The sequence below is a fragment of the Molothrus aeneus genome, chromosome 8 (genome assembly GCF_037042795.1).
Source record: "Molothrus aeneus isolate 106 chromosome 8, BPBGC_Maene_1.0, whole genome shotgun sequence".
In the NCBI taxonomy this organism is placed as follows: Eukaryota; Metazoa; Chordata; class Aves; order Passeriformes; family Icteridae; genus Molothrus; species Molothrus aeneus.
In genome coordinates this window covers 19873616-19890467 of record NC_089653.1, presented here as the reverse complement: position 1 = coordinate 19890467, position 16852 = coordinate 19873616, and the positions used below count along the sequence as shown (strand labels likewise).

The 16852-nt window shown below is 40.0% G+C and overlaps 1 protein-coding gene across 1 annotated transcript; it reads right to left on the bottom strand.

Annotated features, from left to right (window-relative positions):
* Positions 1–722: 722 nt before the first annotated feature.
* On the bottom strand, positions 723–16794 carry NOC3L (NOC3 like DNA replication regulator). The gene is made up of 21 exons (XM_066554475.1): positions 16738–16794; positions 15309–15516; positions 14804–14930; positions 12953–13110; positions 12785–12841; positions 11695–11825; positions 11078–11239; positions 10239–10332; positions 9873–10048; positions 9526–9654; positions 9007–9138; positions 8529–8609; positions 7880–7980; positions 7361–7433; positions 7224–7287; positions 7065–7136; positions 5873–6054; positions 5507–5635; positions 4804–4901; positions 2912–2996; positions 723–1243 (listed from the first exon to the last, which is right to left on the bottom strand). The coding sequence occupies exons 1-21, from the start codon at positions 16744–16746 to the stop codon at positions 1112–1114; spliced, it is 2400 nt and encodes a 799-aa protein (XP_066410572.1). The 5' UTR covers positions 16747–16794; the 3' UTR covers positions 723–1111.
* Between the last annotated feature and the right edge of the window lie 58 nt (positions 16795–16852).

The following is a 16852-nucleotide window of genomic DNA, read 5'->3' as shown; positions in this document are numbered from 1 at the left end:
TTTATCTTTAATTACTTGGAAGTTGGTGACCTACTGTGATCAATACTGAAAACGTATTAAAAGAGAAATAAATTAATTGTAAAAATATCTAAGAACCATAAAACAGGATAAAGGACTAAATACCCTAGAGAAAGTAAGATATTTTCTGACATAAAGGAAAGCTTTGCAAAACTTACACACACACCATTATCACATCACAGATTAAGCACTACAGAAGTGCATTAGCTGTCACCAGGGACAGCCCACTACATTCCCCCCCTGTACAATGGAATTCACATAAAGACAGTACTCACCTTTAAATTATTTCATATATTTCACCTGTTCTTTGCAAAGCCAACATGCAGCTGAAAATGGATTCTAAAACAATCAGACAATAAATAATACTTGGAGAATGTGGAGAGAATTACCTACCAAAAAAAAAAAAACCAAAAAACAAAACCAAAAACATTCTAAACATTCTTACCTTGTATTTGTCCAGTATTCTTGACAGCAATGCTTTACTGAAGACACACAGCAGTAGAGCATTCAATCAAGATGACAGCTTAGAACTGAAATTCAATGTTCTTAATTTGCCAGTGTCAAGATTCATCAGAAGGGAAAAAACAATCAAATATAAAATCATTTCAAGATGAGGTAAATGGTTAGAAGACATCAGAAGAAAACCAGGAAAAATGCGATACATATTCCAAATGTAACTTAGACATCAAAAAGTCAGTACTATGTTAACATTTTCAAAATATTTATTAAGTTATCAGCACAACCCAGTGAGTTTGCACAAACACATATGTCTATATTCTGTTATAAAATTTAGAAAAATACATAAACAAAAATACAACTGTGCATGGTTGCAAACAATTCTTAAATTACTTGGGTTTGTTTATTTTTAAAACACTGACATGACAGTTCATTGTGATTCCCCAGCCCCCTGAACAGGGGCTTGGTGGTTAGGGGGACAGGCCTGTAACTGTGTGAAAAACTGCTGTTATAGTTTTGTGTGTTTCTATATTCACACAAAAGCCTGCTTGTATTCCTTTTATGATGACTGGTGATTTCTTTCAGCCAATCTTTCTCCATAATTAAGAATCCAAGTGAACTTGATTGATAGGTACGTTTATGCCAAGGATGATTCCTTCAAGTGCTTAGCAAAATCCAAGGGTTTGTGAGCACCAGTCTCAATGATGTGTTGTTGAAGCTGTTTGTTTAGTTCTTCATCTACAAATGAATCCCTTTGCAAGAAGGTATCCTGAAAATTACAAAATAGGAGTTCTATTACTAAACAGGGCCATGTTTTCCATGCCTACCTTAGTTTAGTAGTCTTGTTTCTCTCTCCTGGTCCCAGATGTCTAGGCCAGACCTGTTCATCTGACAAGCACCGTGTCAGGCAGCCCTTCATAAGCTCATGGGGGGGGGTTTGGTGAGGCTTTTCTGCTTTGTGCTAAGCTGGGCTTTAGAAGATTACCTAAAACACACAGCCATGGCTTCCAGCTCAGAGTGGGGGGTTCACACACTGCCCCCTGTTCAACACACCTTACAAATACAGATCAAGCACACTTTGGTGACAGCACACATTTATACATGAAGCATCTCTGACCAACAGGCAACAATGCTCAGAGCACAGGCTGTGAGTCAGAAAGGAATCCCATGAGCCTCCTGCCTCCAGCCACACCTGGAGCTCTGCCTTTTCCTGGTGCTCAAATAAAAAAATTATGATCAAGCACATGATTTAAATTTCCCTGTGAAAGTCTTAAAATTTCCAGAGCCAAGTACTTTGTGTACTCATGGAGAAATGAGAGCCTCTCCTTAGTGGTGCACAGGGCTCCAGTTTGGAGCTTCTGTCAAAAGCAGGGAGATGCTGAACCCCTGGCAGCCTGGCACACACAGGACATGCAGAACACAGAGGGCAAAACTCAGGTAACTGCCAAAATTTGTTAAATGGGCCAAACAGTCATAGAGCAGGCAAGACCCCAAGGTAATTTTCCCATTTAGGTCCATTATAGATGGCCATCTATGGACACTGTGATCTTGATGTTCCACTGTTTCTACTCCCTAAAGGAGTTTGTGCATTTCCTTACTCAACCTTTATTTTTCTCCCATCTGCTGTTCTCAGCCTTGCTCTGTCAGAGCTGCTCATATAACTCCCTAGCAGGACACACATATCAGGGAGTCATTATGAAACAACTGAGTAAGTTAAGTACAAACACATTTTCAGAAGTTGCTTCTCTAAAATGAAAAAAAAATTGTGCTCTCAAGGCTTCAGCTGACATTACTGAGTTATGTGGAGCACTGACAAGGTTAATAGGTTATAATGTTTGCATTAGAAAGAAGGAAAATTATCACTTTTTAAAGGACACACCACTAACTGGACACTTAATGAAGGCTGGCATCTGGAACACATCCAGCACTGAGGATATGAACACACTTCCCCCATTTCTCCTCTTTTTACATTAACCCTTTGTTCCCCTCAAATTTCCACTTTAGAGCTGTAGTGACACTAACAGGGATCAGTATTCCTCAACACACTGAATCAAACACTCTGGAAATCCAGCTGTCTTGGCAACTACCCACCCTGGGGAAAGATCTGGCTTTTTATTATTGCTTTTTCAACAAACATTAGTTCATCATTACAGAAAAGAGCCAAGAAATCTGCACTGAACCACTGCAAAGTGCAAAATAACAGCTACCATATTAATCTTGCTATGTTAACTGATGCTGTGGGAGATAGGACTATTTATACAGCTATTTTTCCCTTCCTTATATCAGTCCTATCTTATCCCAGTTTAAAAAATGTACTTTATGCAGAAAGTACAGAAAAGAAAGCCACACTGAGTGTGCCAATGCCTGGGCACTGCATAGTGAGCCAGCAGATACAGGTTATATTGGTGTGTCACATGGTTAGAAATGAGAACAGTACCTTTCTTCTGGGTGCTACTGATGCAACAGGAGGATTAAAGGTCATTCCTTTCATACAGTATGTCTCAAAAAGTTCTGTAGCAGACCTACAGTAAAGAAACAGTGAAAGAAAAATGGCATTGGACAAATACAACTTCAGCTGATCTATCACCAATCCAAGAGCAGCATCCCACACAAACCCCACTCTCCCCCTCCATCATACTTTGGGAGAACTCCTCAGAGTAATGAGCATCACCTGGAAAAAATCAGGAGCCAATGGCTGGGAAATAATGTAAGTGAAATTAAGTAAAATGTGTCTAAATACACACAAGAAAACCGTTGTGTTCCCAGAGCTGTGATCGGTACATATTTGAAAAAAAAAAGGGGAGGGGAAAAAAAGGTAGGTAAAGACAGTCTTAGCTGACAAAATCTGCCAGAATATCCAACAGTTCCTTGCCAAAGGGTTTTAAAAAAAACAACCATGGGAGAACAGGGAGGACCGTAACAGAAAAAAACTGGATGGAAGATAGGAAACACAGGAAACAGGAAAGGAGTCTATGGTCATTTTTTGTAATGGCAGGAAGAAACTGGGTCTCCACAAGGCTTTTTCCAGGACCTGCACTTTCTAACATGTTCAAAAAAGAGCTGGAGAATCCCAAGTTATTTGTAGTAGTAAGAATGAGCTACCTGTAGGAAACTGCAGACAGACTGTATGAGATGATCAGTAAAGTGGCAAATGAAATTTAGTGTTGGAAAAAGCAACTCGACATAAAAACAGTAGGCTCTGAGCAGACACTATCACTTAGAGAAAAAATTATCTTCTTTTTATGACAGATACTTTTATGGGATTGTGACTTAATGTTGTTTGGAGTTGAAACAGAACACAATAGAAATTAGTTACATCAGTGTATAAATCCATAGATCACCCGCATCTCAAATATTGCAACTGAGTCTCCAATTTCATCTTGAAATGCTTAAAGTGGTAAATGTTCAGGAACATGCAGTGAAGTGTATGGAAAATATGGAACAGCTCCTGTGTGAGCTGGATGGATCCCTCCATCCAGCAGAGACAGTGGGTGGAGGTATGATATGACTGAGGTCTGCCAAACCCTGTGAGGCACAGGAAAAGTGATGGAGCAGGGTGTGCACTTCAGCTCCCAGAGCAAGAACCAGGGGCTGCCAAATGAAGCAAACTGGCAGCAGGTTCAAAACAACAGAAAGCAGATCTTGCCATGAGGAGCTGTGGATTCACAGAACTCTGACCAAACAATGCTGCATTTGCAGAATGTGTGCTAGGATTCAAGGGATATTGAACAGTTTTGGGAAGAACTCCATGAAGAGAGGGGTACTAACAGAAAATGGTCTCAGGTTCAGGAAATCCACCAGGCTGAAACCTGCCAGAGGCCTGCTCAGGGCATGTTTCATGTGAATGCCCTGGTTTTACTTTTCACAAGGCACCTGCTGCCAGCCACTGCCAAAGACTGGATGCTGAATTAGATCTTAGTCTGAGCCTGGATGGCTGCTCTCATGTTTTAAGCTGCTACAGACCTTACACTGCAACTTGGGTTCTAGTTTCCTCTGGACAGCCCCAGTTCAGTGATCCTGATCCATATTCAGATCAGGACTGCAGCTGAAGGTATTTTGCTCCCAGGGGAAGAAAACACTCTGCACTTTGAGATGTTTACCCTTGTCACAGCCTGGCAACAAGTCTCCAAAGGGAAAAGAAAGGGGGAAAAAAAAGGGAGAGAAAAAAAAAAAAGGGCAAGCCAGCATTCTGCATTCTGTACTGGCAGAAGAAGAAAGAGTTTGAAGATCAGAGTCTTAGGTTATTTTTAGAGATTCCTTTAATATAGTATAAGCAACAGCTTCCTTTCAGGGCCTGTTATTAAAAAAAGGAACTCTTTGATAACTCACCTTTGGCTCAAATCAAGTGGAAGAACTCCTGAGCCTTCAGTTGGAGCTCCAGCAATAAGGTGAGACGCAAATTTCTGCACTGTTGGATGATAATGTCTCTGAAAGAAAGGAAGAATGAAGGCAGTAGACAGGCAGTAAGGGATAATGTATTTCTCTACAGAATCTCATGTTTATTTCCAATTCATAAGATGGAAGGTCTGCTTTTATTTTAGTAACTGAGTACCTCAAAATCAGTCAGTTTGTGGGATTAATGTCATGCATTTATTCCCTCATATCATGCTGTGAGCATGACTCTCCACAGTTAGATAATTCCTACTCTCAGAAAACAGGGACAAAGGGCAGAGGAAGTCCTCTCCAAACCCTGACTGGAATGACAGATCAAGGTGTCAGTTCCTCTTGGAAGAAGAGCTGGACTGCAAGGGAACTTAACAGATCTAAAAAGTCTCCAAAGGAATCTAACAAGGCAACCTGCAGTACAAACCAGTGTGGTATTATAATAGGGGATGTGTAACATCCCCTTTTGAGCTCATCCTTCCATACCACTGTGTTGGTCTTTCTCTTCCTCTGTGTTGGAATAGGCTCATATGGGCTGAGATTTGACAGATAAGCCTGAAGACCTCTGCTCTCCATTTGTGTAAAGCACCTAAGCATTGAGCAGCTATTTACTGCTGTTACTTCCCAAATCCCTGAGTTACTCACAAACCTGCAGTAGATGCAGCTCCCACAGCGCTGTGTTCTGGGCATTGCAATGCTCTGGTTCATCTAATTCTGGGAGATAAATTCCACTGCCTTGAGATTCATTGTCTAGTAAGAGGTCCATCCTTGGGAATGTCTACAACACATTAAAAAAAAAAGAAACTGAGTTGTTTATATTACCCACCCAATTATAACATAGTTGAGTCAGTTTCAGGATTCATTCCACTTCAGTCAGCTTCAGCAGCATTTAAACATATTCTGTTTTCATCATTCTTGTTAAAGATGCTTTAAAAAATTCTGCACAAAATAATTTTAACAAAAAATTCCATAACCTTTAGCCAGTAAGCTAAAAATTTGAACAAGTAAAACTTACTTGCATGAATACCCTGTTTGTTGCCAAGATGCCAACACTGGAATTTGGAAGCACATGAAGAGCAAGGATGGAAAGTCGCTTTAGGAAAGCAAGAGCTCGTTGCTGGGAGACTTGCTTTCTCCTCTTGGCAAACATGACATCCAGGCACTGCAGCACAATCCCTATGTCCTCATTGGTGCCACCTCAAAAGCAGAATTTCACACAAAGAGTAAAGAACCACCTCATGGACAAACATTGTATACTCTGCTAGGGGCTGGAACTGAACTGAGAAAAGCATGGAAGCTGGGAGGCTCAGACACCCCTCATGTGATGCACACATTAAACATCCACCCTCTTTTGGTCAAAATAGTCCAGCTTTGAACAGAAAAAATGTACCATTGTTTCTGTGCTCCTTTTTAAGAATATACTTGTTCCATCAAAAGTATCTAATTATTAAACACTGCTTATTAGTGTTATAAACAATGCTTATTAGAATTAAGCTACTGTTTTAATCCTAAATGCATTCATTGTATCATTATTTATAAATTATTAAAAAGTGAAAAGATCTGGTCTTTTACCCATCCAGAACAGCAGAATGTTTATTCTTAATAGTGAATCCACAATTATTTCTAAAGTTAATTAAAATTATGTTAATTTCAAATTTTATAAATCTTTTTTTCATCAATTTTTCAACTTCTCAAAATTACTGGAAAATTTAGATTAGAACACAGAAATGTTATCATTATAAAAATCAGAAAAATATACTAGAAAATTTTTTTGAGCAGAATATAAATGTAAATTATCTTTAGAATTATCTTGGAAAAATCAGGTGTTTTTTCTTTATTGGAGAGAGAATTAGAGAAAAAAGACAAGAATTTTTAAATTGCAACTGAAAGAAATAATTATAAGGAAGCAAAAAAACTGAGGACAGACTAAATGCTTATCCAAGATCAAATATTTGGCACTTCCTAATGAAATTACATGATTAGAATCTGTTACCATGTATTGGAATAATAATTCAAGTATTTGTATTGCAGTAATGCAATGTGCAACTCAAGAAAAAAAAAAAGTAGGTTAAACCAGACAATAATCTTCTCAGAAATCAGATATCTTAAAAATGTGTAGTTTATTAATGCTACATAAAGGCTTTGATAGCAAGGAAACAGAAAAAACATTATCTAAGTGAACAGTGAAAATAGGAATCTGGAATTACCTGCATGCAGGCTGAACAGTGTCTTGTACAGATGTGTGTAAAATTTCATTGGATCAATGTTAAGAACATCACCTATAAACATAATCCCAAATAAACACATTTACTCCATTTATTTATCAGGCAATATTAAACAAAAGTTTGTTTTTAAAAATCTCCTACCTTGACCAGAGAGTATATGAAAAGCACTGAGAATGCAATGAAGACTCTCGCGGTAGCTTAAATCCTAAGAATACAAAACAGATTAAGTACCCAAAAGAAAGCAATTTTAAGAAAACAGTAATGAAAATTCAACTTACCCCAGATGCAATAAGAGAATGAAGGACAATCAATAGATCATCAAAAAATTCCACATTTATGAGATGAGCAAACCTGCAATCAAAGAGATTTTAATTTTTAAATTATAGATATTATCTTTAAACTCAGTTCAAAGTGTTCTGAATTGCCAAGATCCACACCTTAAAAGCAGGCTAAATCAAATGCTGAACTATCTTCACAGGAAAGAATAATTCAGCCCACAACATGCTAATCATGGCTCTTCTGGAGCATTAAAGACATGCTTGTGTCCTTTAGCAATTAATCAGACAAAAGAATGGAATCACATCACACCCTGTGGCATTTGCATCACATCAATTCTATCATGTGAAATTTCAAATCACATTGAAATGGTTTTGGAAATAGCAGAAAACTTCAGCAGAGAAATAAAAGAATTTAAACTAATTTGTCAGGGACTACCTTTTCTCACTGCTTAAGGCAAAAATTTCTTTAGTGCTTTATATCTTTTCCAACACACACAAAAGAAGGTAGTCAGTTCTTACTTTGCAAGACCTTCGAGCACAGCTGGCAAAAGTGGAGACTTCTGAGCTTTCTTCAAGATCCTGAAGTAAGTTACAAATACAATATTCAAGGTCTCCGTGTGCTGAAGGAAAGAAAATAAAAATACTTAATCATGTGAAACAGACATTTCTATTTCACTTCAACTCACCTGAAACACTTTTCTCTGTCCAAGCCTGCACTCAGGCCTTTCCAACCAGTCCTGGCACTGCCATCTCTGCACTTCTTACACTGAAAAGCTCAAGCGCTCCAGTGCTCTCCTGCTCCTGGCTCTCTCCTGGCTCCAGCCACATTCCTCCTTTGCCCAAAGGCCACTCTGAGAGGCTCTAACACCCCCTACACAGTGTCCTATGGAACAGGGCACCTGGAGGACATTTGTCAATGGATTTAATACCATTTTGAGCAGACAGCAGAAGGGAATAGGAATGGCTACATTAGCCTTCATGGCTAAACTGAGAGTGTGGTTTACTAAAACCTAGATCTCTGTCACAGGCAAAGTACTTGTTAGCTAACAGCATGATCTAGAGATGTGGAATGGTGCCAGGTTGGGATGGAGGGAAGACTCTTTTAGTTACAAAAGGGTTAGGAGCTGCCACTCTGCTAAAATAGGGGAATAATGTCTAAATTACTTACCAACTTCAGTTTCTTTTCTTTACTTTCTGATGCTTCTGCTTCCAGGAGTTCTCGTTCCAGTTTCTCTTCTGCTTTCTTCCACTGAAAATATACAGTTGATTTTAAGACAACACATCCAATGTTTCCAACCAGTCTGGATATCCAGGTTGAAAAGATACCCAGAGAATAAATTTTCCATGCTTGGTGAGTTGCTTAAGTCAACCTGTGATTCTACAGAGTAACCCTTGTCCTATCAGAAACACCCAATCATTATCAACATTATCAACACAATGAAAAAGGAAAGAGGAAAAAATAGGAAGATAATTAAATTCTCTCTAGAACCTAATAAATTTTCAAGTACAATGCAAAAATTGATCACTGATGCCGAGAGTTAACAATGGCAACAGCAGATGTGCAATTGCTACATAAAGTAACAGAAACAGGAACAAATTGCTACATAAAGTAAGAGAAATAGAGCATGAGAAAGCACATGTCCTACCTTTCTTTGCATTCTGGAAAGATTTTTTCTTTTCTCTTTGTAAGTCATGAACTTTTTCTTTGGTGCAATGTCTTCAGAATCTTTTTGTAATTCTACTTCCTTAATTCTTAAGTGAAGAAATACTTTTAACACCTGTTGTAAAATAAAATAAATATAATGGGAGGTCATGTACAACCTGATAGGAACTAGGGTAAGAAATCCTGAATTCCATTCCAGCTATTGGGCTTTGCTGGTCAAAGGTTCTCCAGTTTACTCCCCTCCTGCTCCTTCACACCTTAAGTCTCCCTGCCTGACTTAAGCCATGTCTTTGGCAGAATCTGATCTCTACTTCCCAGTCTCCTTCCCTTGCCCCATACCTCTCTAATTCTGTGGCTCAGCCTAATCCTGAACTGTCTGTGGTCTGACAGAGTGAGAAAATTGTGCTTGTCTGTAGCCAGCAGCTGCAGTAACTTTAACATTTGGGGATTTTTGAAACTTTTGACAGAAGAATATTGGGAGATGTAACAGAAAGACTCTTACCTCAGGTCTGACATCATAATTTCTACCCCTCACAAGGCCAGAAATTACTTTAACTACACCGAGTGAAGCATAGCCCAACTTGTCCTGTTTAAAGAGCTTCTTAACTGCCTCAACACACAGTTCAGAAATCTGAAAAGCAAAGCACAGAAATTGTTCTGTAAAGCCAAGTCCACAACAACAGCTAGTGACAGACAATACTCATGGTATTTACTAGTTATAAAGTGCACATAGCCTGTAAAATAGTGAACAGATACAGTCAAAAGATCTGGATATTGTGCAGTAAAGCTCAGAAATAATTATTTTTCACACAAAACAAGAACTCTTTCTCTAATCAGAAAATCACTTACCATTTTTGATGGATCATTCATGAGTGGAACAATGAGAACAATGATGTTATTGTGGAAGTTGAAGTGGGGTAGGGCCACAAGCAGCTCACATAGACACTTCACTGCTACCTCTGCTAGACCTTTATATGCCTTTAATGAGATGACATTGCTTTTCTTCAATTTCCTTTGCTTCCAATCTGCACAAAATATTATTTTTAGTGATTACTTTTCAGAATGATGATGATCTTATATTTAATTTTTTAGTGATTGCATGTGTACTTCATGTAAGTGCTATCTCAAAGACAGAAGGTACCATTCATTCAGAGGAGGGAAACTGCTGCAAACAATTTTGCCTTCACTATGAAAAATGAGAAGTGTTAACTGTACCTTTAATTGTTTGTTCCAGATTTTCCAAGTAAAATTTATACTGGCTTACAAGGCCTTCTTCAAATTCTCTCAGTTTCTGAGTTTCTTTTTTAACCTGTAAACATAATTGAAATGAGATTTATTTGGGGAGCTAAATTGGGAAATTAGCCAATGGTGAAAAAAAAGTTTTAAAACAAGTATCAGATATCTAAGTAGTTTTTTCTTCTAGACAGGAATTCCTAGAAATGCATTAAACATAAAACATATCTGTATTTTTCTACAGATGTGTTCACAGGGCTTTTTCCAACTAGGCCTATTTCATTTATAGAGCTTGAAGTAACATTATCAACTAGATGCTATTTTAAAACCATGACTCTAAACTGCACTAAACCTATATCCAAAAAACTTCTAAATATTGGTTAAAAACAAGCTCCAGAAAACAAGTTACTCTGCATTTGTTCAGCAAATTGTTGAACACATTTCAAAGAAATCTATGCCAGTTGGGTGACAACATTGCATAATTTGCTTTCTTTCTAACTCTCTTTAGTGCAGGTCCTTATTCCAAGGTCCATGAGGAAAGTCACACAGGTTTGGTATACTACTTTCAGACACAACTTTTCCCCTCCATTACCATCTGCATGTCACCTACTTATTGAAGGAAGTATGTAAGAATTTAATGCTCAAAACCAAAACCTCTCTTCCTGAAAGTGTCACAGCTTTAGAGCTTCAATAAGTATTTGTGTATTTGTCCCCTTTGCTCAAACCATAAAATCATATTAAACAAATCGCTCTTAGTACCTGGCATAGCTGAAAACATCCTTAACTGCTCACATACACAATAAAAAGATTTGCTCTTTCACCTTGGTAGCCTTTTCTACTTCAGTCAGAGGCCGAATTTTGTAGGAAGGTGCAATATCTTTGAATATCTCCATCAAAGACACCATGACCAGCTTCCTAACAATCACAGCTACGTTAGGATCCTGCTCCATCAGCATGGCACGCAGCTCCTTCAGCTTCTTAATCTGATTGAAGAAAACAGGCAGACAGTAGATGAAAATCAACTGCAAACCAAGGGACAAGCACAATGTACATTAACTCAGCACTTACTCAGACTCTACTTAGCACTGCATAAAGAGCCAGGAAATTATAGATATCCCAACAAAAATTTAGTCTCAGGAATGTTCAAAATATCCTGCTATTACAAACTTGCACAGAAGTACAGAAAATTATTAGGATATCCTGAAGCATTGAGAACTATCAGATAGTAATCAGAGTAACTATCATATAGTAATCAGAGCTTACACAAGGGTCATGCTTAAGGAATGGGAAAAATAACAAAAGTGATACAACTGACATTTTCCTTGTTCTACCCATATATTCTTGTGCTTTTGCTACTGTTTGCTCATTCAGATCTTTGTTTCTTGACTTAGTGAACAACACACACACTTGTACATGCTGGTTAAGTAAATGTACCTACATTGCTGTCTGGCTCTGAGAGAATGGCAGATGCTAAGGCAGCTATGTGCATCTTCCTCTCCTGTAGCTTTTGTCTCCTTTGGGCAGCCATTTCCTCAGGAGTGAGAACAGGCAGGGGTTCCTCATTAAAGTCTGGCACAGATGTGAGAGTCAGAAAAGAGGGGAATCATTTAACAAGTACCATGTTGCAGATGCTGCATTTCAAACAGGTACCCTGGTAAGGCCCCATGAGATCAACACAAGAAGTTCCACAATCAAAGAAGCTTTAAGAATGACTTTGCTAGATCTTATATAATCCATAGATTCATTTTTGCTCCACTTCAAAATCTTTTACTTGCAAAAAGAAGTGGACTAAGTGTTTTTGAATCTGCCCATGGTGTTCTCGGAGTACAGTGGGAACACATAACCTCAATGTATTACCCCAACCACACTAAGAAGCTGCAGTGCTCTGCAATTTGTATCAAATTATTCATCATTCACTTTTTCTCCTAAAAATACAATTGTTTTTGTTTGTGTTTTCTAAATATTATTTTGCTACAAGTATTTCCTTCCTCAACTTTATATTTAGACAGTAAGGACCCAGAAGTCACAAAGTCACTAGGAAAATGACCATTAACTCAAAAGCCAGCTGCAAATGAAAATCACAGTGTCCTGGTATTGATGTTTTAAGTAAAAAATTTTAAAGACAAAGACACTTAAAGCCTACAAAAGTCTGTGTCCAGAACTATATTTCAAAATGATCTCAAAATAGAACCACACAGATATTCTTTATGTAAGACCAGTATTTCCTTCTTACTAGCAAATATGACACAAAGGATAAAAGGAACTTCATGCAAGCAGCAGTTCTAGGCGAAATATCAAAATAATTTTGAACAAAGACAATCTGAAGCCAGCCATTCATGAGATTCTAACAGGTAACATTTGAATAATGGTTATGCTTTGGTGGCAATGTGGTAATGAACATATTCAAAAACATCCTGAACAAAATACACTTCAATTGCAAACTTCCTTGAGAAACAGCAAAATACTTTTCAGTATGTAAGTGATTTGGAAAAAAAAAACAACAAAAAGCAAACAAAATGTTTTATTACCCTCTGCTTCTTCCATATCTTCTGCGTCCTCTTCTTCATCATGTGCAACATTGAGAACTGCAAAAACAGAGTATCTAGTGTCAAGCACATAACAAACACTGTGAAATTTTAAACCAATAAAAGATACACTTCTTGGCTACTATACCAGTTCCAGAATCTGTGTCTTACCTGGCTTTTCCACAGCTTGAGGAATTATGCCACTCTTGTCTTTGATGGGGAGCAGATGGATAAGTTCTTTTTCTGGCTCTGTTTGCAAACGTCTTGGCACCTTCTCGTATTTCTCAATCACACTTTCATGTTTTCGTTTTTTGATGTGAACAGGTTCACTGAAAAATATGATGTAAACTAAATGAACCAGCCATGTAATTAGACAAGAGCCATGCCTGACCAGCTGGATTAAGTGGCTGCCTCTCACCCAGGCCAGGGTGCTGTTTCACTTGTCCTTCCTTCCCTTCTGAGCTCCCCCACAGCAGAGTGGCTGTCCTGGCAAGGCTGAGACCCATCAAACCACCCCGAGCAGTCCTGGCATGAAGGACTCCAGCAGCAAGGAGCAGGATCAGGATCCTCTCACTGGGCAACCAGCCCAGAGCCTTCCTGTACCTGCCCCACAGCCTCTCTCCCCCTCACTGTGTCTGACATTGCAGATGAGGCCTAACCAGGACATGACAACGAGTGACCAAGGTCAGTGACCATTTCTATCCACCCCACTCCATGGCTGTTTTTAGCACTGTCACTATCACTTTTCTGCTCTGCCCACTGGCAGAGCCTGTGTCACACACCCCTCTGCAATGACAACAGCAATAACCAGCCTGGTGTGGCAGCCTTTCACAGGAATGCTCCTGAGCTACACCTAAGGGTACAAGAGGGGATTTAGCCTGTGCTAATATGAGCACATGATTTGTAAGTGCTGTAATATCTGAAGAGTTTTTAAGACAGATTGTAGCTGACCAGAGTAAAGCAGACTGAAAATGTAACTTCTCCAATTTAAGGGAACACTATGAAAGGAGCTAAAAGCCCATAACAGTGAAACAGGTAAAAGAGCAACCACTTCCACTGTTTTCCTAGCATCCTAAAAACATTCTGGCATAATGAATGTAAGACACATAGAACTATATTTTGCAAAATATTTCTAAATAAAACCACACAATAAATTTTGAGCTTTGGAAGACTTTAAACTTATGTTACACCCAGTTAATTTGAAAGGGGAAGGGGAAGGTTTAAAACAAAATTCTTCTAATTCAAGAACTTGCAGTGTGGCTACAAGACACCATGCAGCACAACTGCAACTTTGTACATAAAAGCCATTTGCCATTTACGCCTTTCCTTCAAAACTAGACTAAATTATTAATTACTAAGCAGAATCAGCATTAACGAATTAAAACCACCGTACAACAGCACAGAGAGTCTTTTCACATCCATCAAAAAGGGCAAGGTAAGATTTTCAAACAGTCACATACACAGACAACTCTGTAGAAGTGTATTTCTAAAGACTGTTCTACAACTAGGAGCACTACACCTTTCTACATATGTCATTGTGAACTCTACCCATGCCTTGGTCCACAAAACTAGTAACAAATTTTTGGTATGAATGTTTTGGTGTTGCATGTGTTTACAGACATGGCTTACAGAACCCTTTTTATTTTTTTCCAGCAATTTGCAGTGCAATATGTGGTTCATAGTCCAGGGAATGTCCTGAATACTCTATATAGAAAAAAAGACTCTGTTTACAGATTAAAGCATTTCTTTCATTTGAGGGATGCTACTTTTCTCACAGCCAGGCACCTCCCAGGAAGGAACTGCAGAAACAGTACCCTGAAGGTCAGGCAGAGCACCTGAATGCACTGATACACATTGGCACATTAATACTGAAGTACTGACAGGCTGAGGAAACACTAAACCAGAGCTGCAAAGAAACACCAGACTGAAAGAGACCTCTTGATGAATGCATTACTTTACATATTAATTACATATTAACCACACAAGGCTGAATTAGTATGAAAAGGAGACATTGCAACTCACTTAGAAGAAAGATCTCTGGTTAAAAAGGATGCTTTTTGGGCCAGATCCTCCATTAATTTTAAGTCATCTTCATCCATCATGTCCAGGGGAAGAGCTTCTTCTTCTTCTTTTTCTTCCCATTTTTTAGCTATTTTAGAAGATGATGTTTACAGATTAAGATCCCATATGTATAGTCACCTTTGAAAACCTAACCCTGCCTGCACTTTTGAGACCATTTTATGCCTTACTTCTACCTGGAGCTGCTGACCTTTATGCCTATGGGTTTTGTTATCCCAGAAAACTGCCTCTTTACTATGATACCCAATAATAATCAGTGCAAACATATTTCTACCATCTTTAACTTCTTTTGACAGTTTTAGGTGCCAGAATGGCCACATTTTGTATTTTTCACAAGTCTCCCATTCTTTCAACAGGAACAGCAGCTATTTGTATACAGAAAATGAAATGTTGTTTTCTCCAATTTTACAACAGGAAGCAGCAGGATATTCAGTGAACAAACACTTACCAACTTGTTTCTTCTTGCATTCCTCCAATGGAAAAGGCTTTCTAGAAATAGCATCTCTGACAGCTTCCCTTAGCTTCTTTTGTTCTTTACGATACTTCTTAGCAGCACTCTTCTGCTTGTACTGTTTATTCTTTAATTTATTGTCAAGTTTTATTTGACTAGTTCTCAGTAACTTGCGAAAACTTGGAACTCGCTTTGTGTTTTTTCTCTAGAAAACAAACAGAAAACTACAAGTCACTGACATGTTAACAGTCTTTGCAAAATTTATTCCACTGTTTAAGATCTCCGAGTTCCTATTTCTATTAGGACTGAACAACACGTTTCTTGCTAACAGTATCATCAATTAGCTTCAAATTTACACAACTGTGTTATTCTTCTCTTTGAGAAGAGAGCACTGTGACAAATATTTTACAGAAACATTCTCTGACAATTTTTTTATTAAACCCTATGTCCATCACTTTTAGACACTCAGGTATGTACACAGCTCGTTAGGGCACAGTTCTTTGTGTGCTCACAAGCACTCTGTTCTCTTCTCAGGGTGCTGCTGTTCTCCAGCACATGCTAAAGTACCTCGGGGGACTTTAATGTCCGAGGCCACAGCCTCGGGCAAATGTCCTCCGGCAGGACACCTCCCCAAGCTGAGCTCTGGCTTTCTCCTGCCTGAAGCTCTCCCTGCCCAGCAGCTGCAGGGACACCTGGCGAGGCTGCCTGCTGCCAGGCTCACAACAGCAGCTGTGCCAGAACAGGGTTACGGGGCACAGAGCTCGGGGAGGCACCGCGGGCTGAGAAACCGGGCCCGATCGGGGAAAACCTGGAGGCTCGGGGTCAACAAACAGGGCCCGTGCCAAACCCGCTAAACACTCCCGACCCGAGGGTGCTCGGGATGGGAGTATGGGCACGGCAGGGATCACCTTACGAGGGGTATGGGAAGGCAAGGCTGTGCAGAGGAGCTGGCACGGAAGCGCTGTTGAGGATGATGCGTCCCTTTACAAAGGGGACAAGTGGCTGGATCAGTGTGGGGCTCCCCGAACCCTCAGCTCATGGCTGGATCATGGTGCTACTAACAGCACGATTGTGGATCACTCCCTGTACGGGCCGGTCAGAGCTGGGCCCCACGACCCTTGCGGGCCCCTTCCAACTGAGAACATGCGTGAATCTGTGAATCCGGAATTTCTGTCAGCTCAACTTTAGCTTCCCTTTCTATGCTGGATTATCGGGAGATGGCTGAAAAGTCAGCGTTCGTCTCGGGGTGAGTGACGAGCCTGCGCTGCGCCGCCGGCGCCCACCCAAAGCACCCGCACTGCTCTGCCCTTTCCGGAGCCCCGGTAGCATCGGCCTCTAACGACCACGGCTCCCCGTCCCGCCGGTCCGCCCGTGAGCCCCGGGCTGCCTCCCCGCGCCCCCGGCCCGCTCCCCTCACGGCCCCTACCGGCTTCATGGCGGCGGCCCGCGCGTGCTGCCGGCGGCGGAAGCGCTCCCCGCGCGGCCCGGCCCGGCCCGGCCCGGCCACAGCGGCCCCTGGCGGCGGAGGCCGGAGGCGCCCC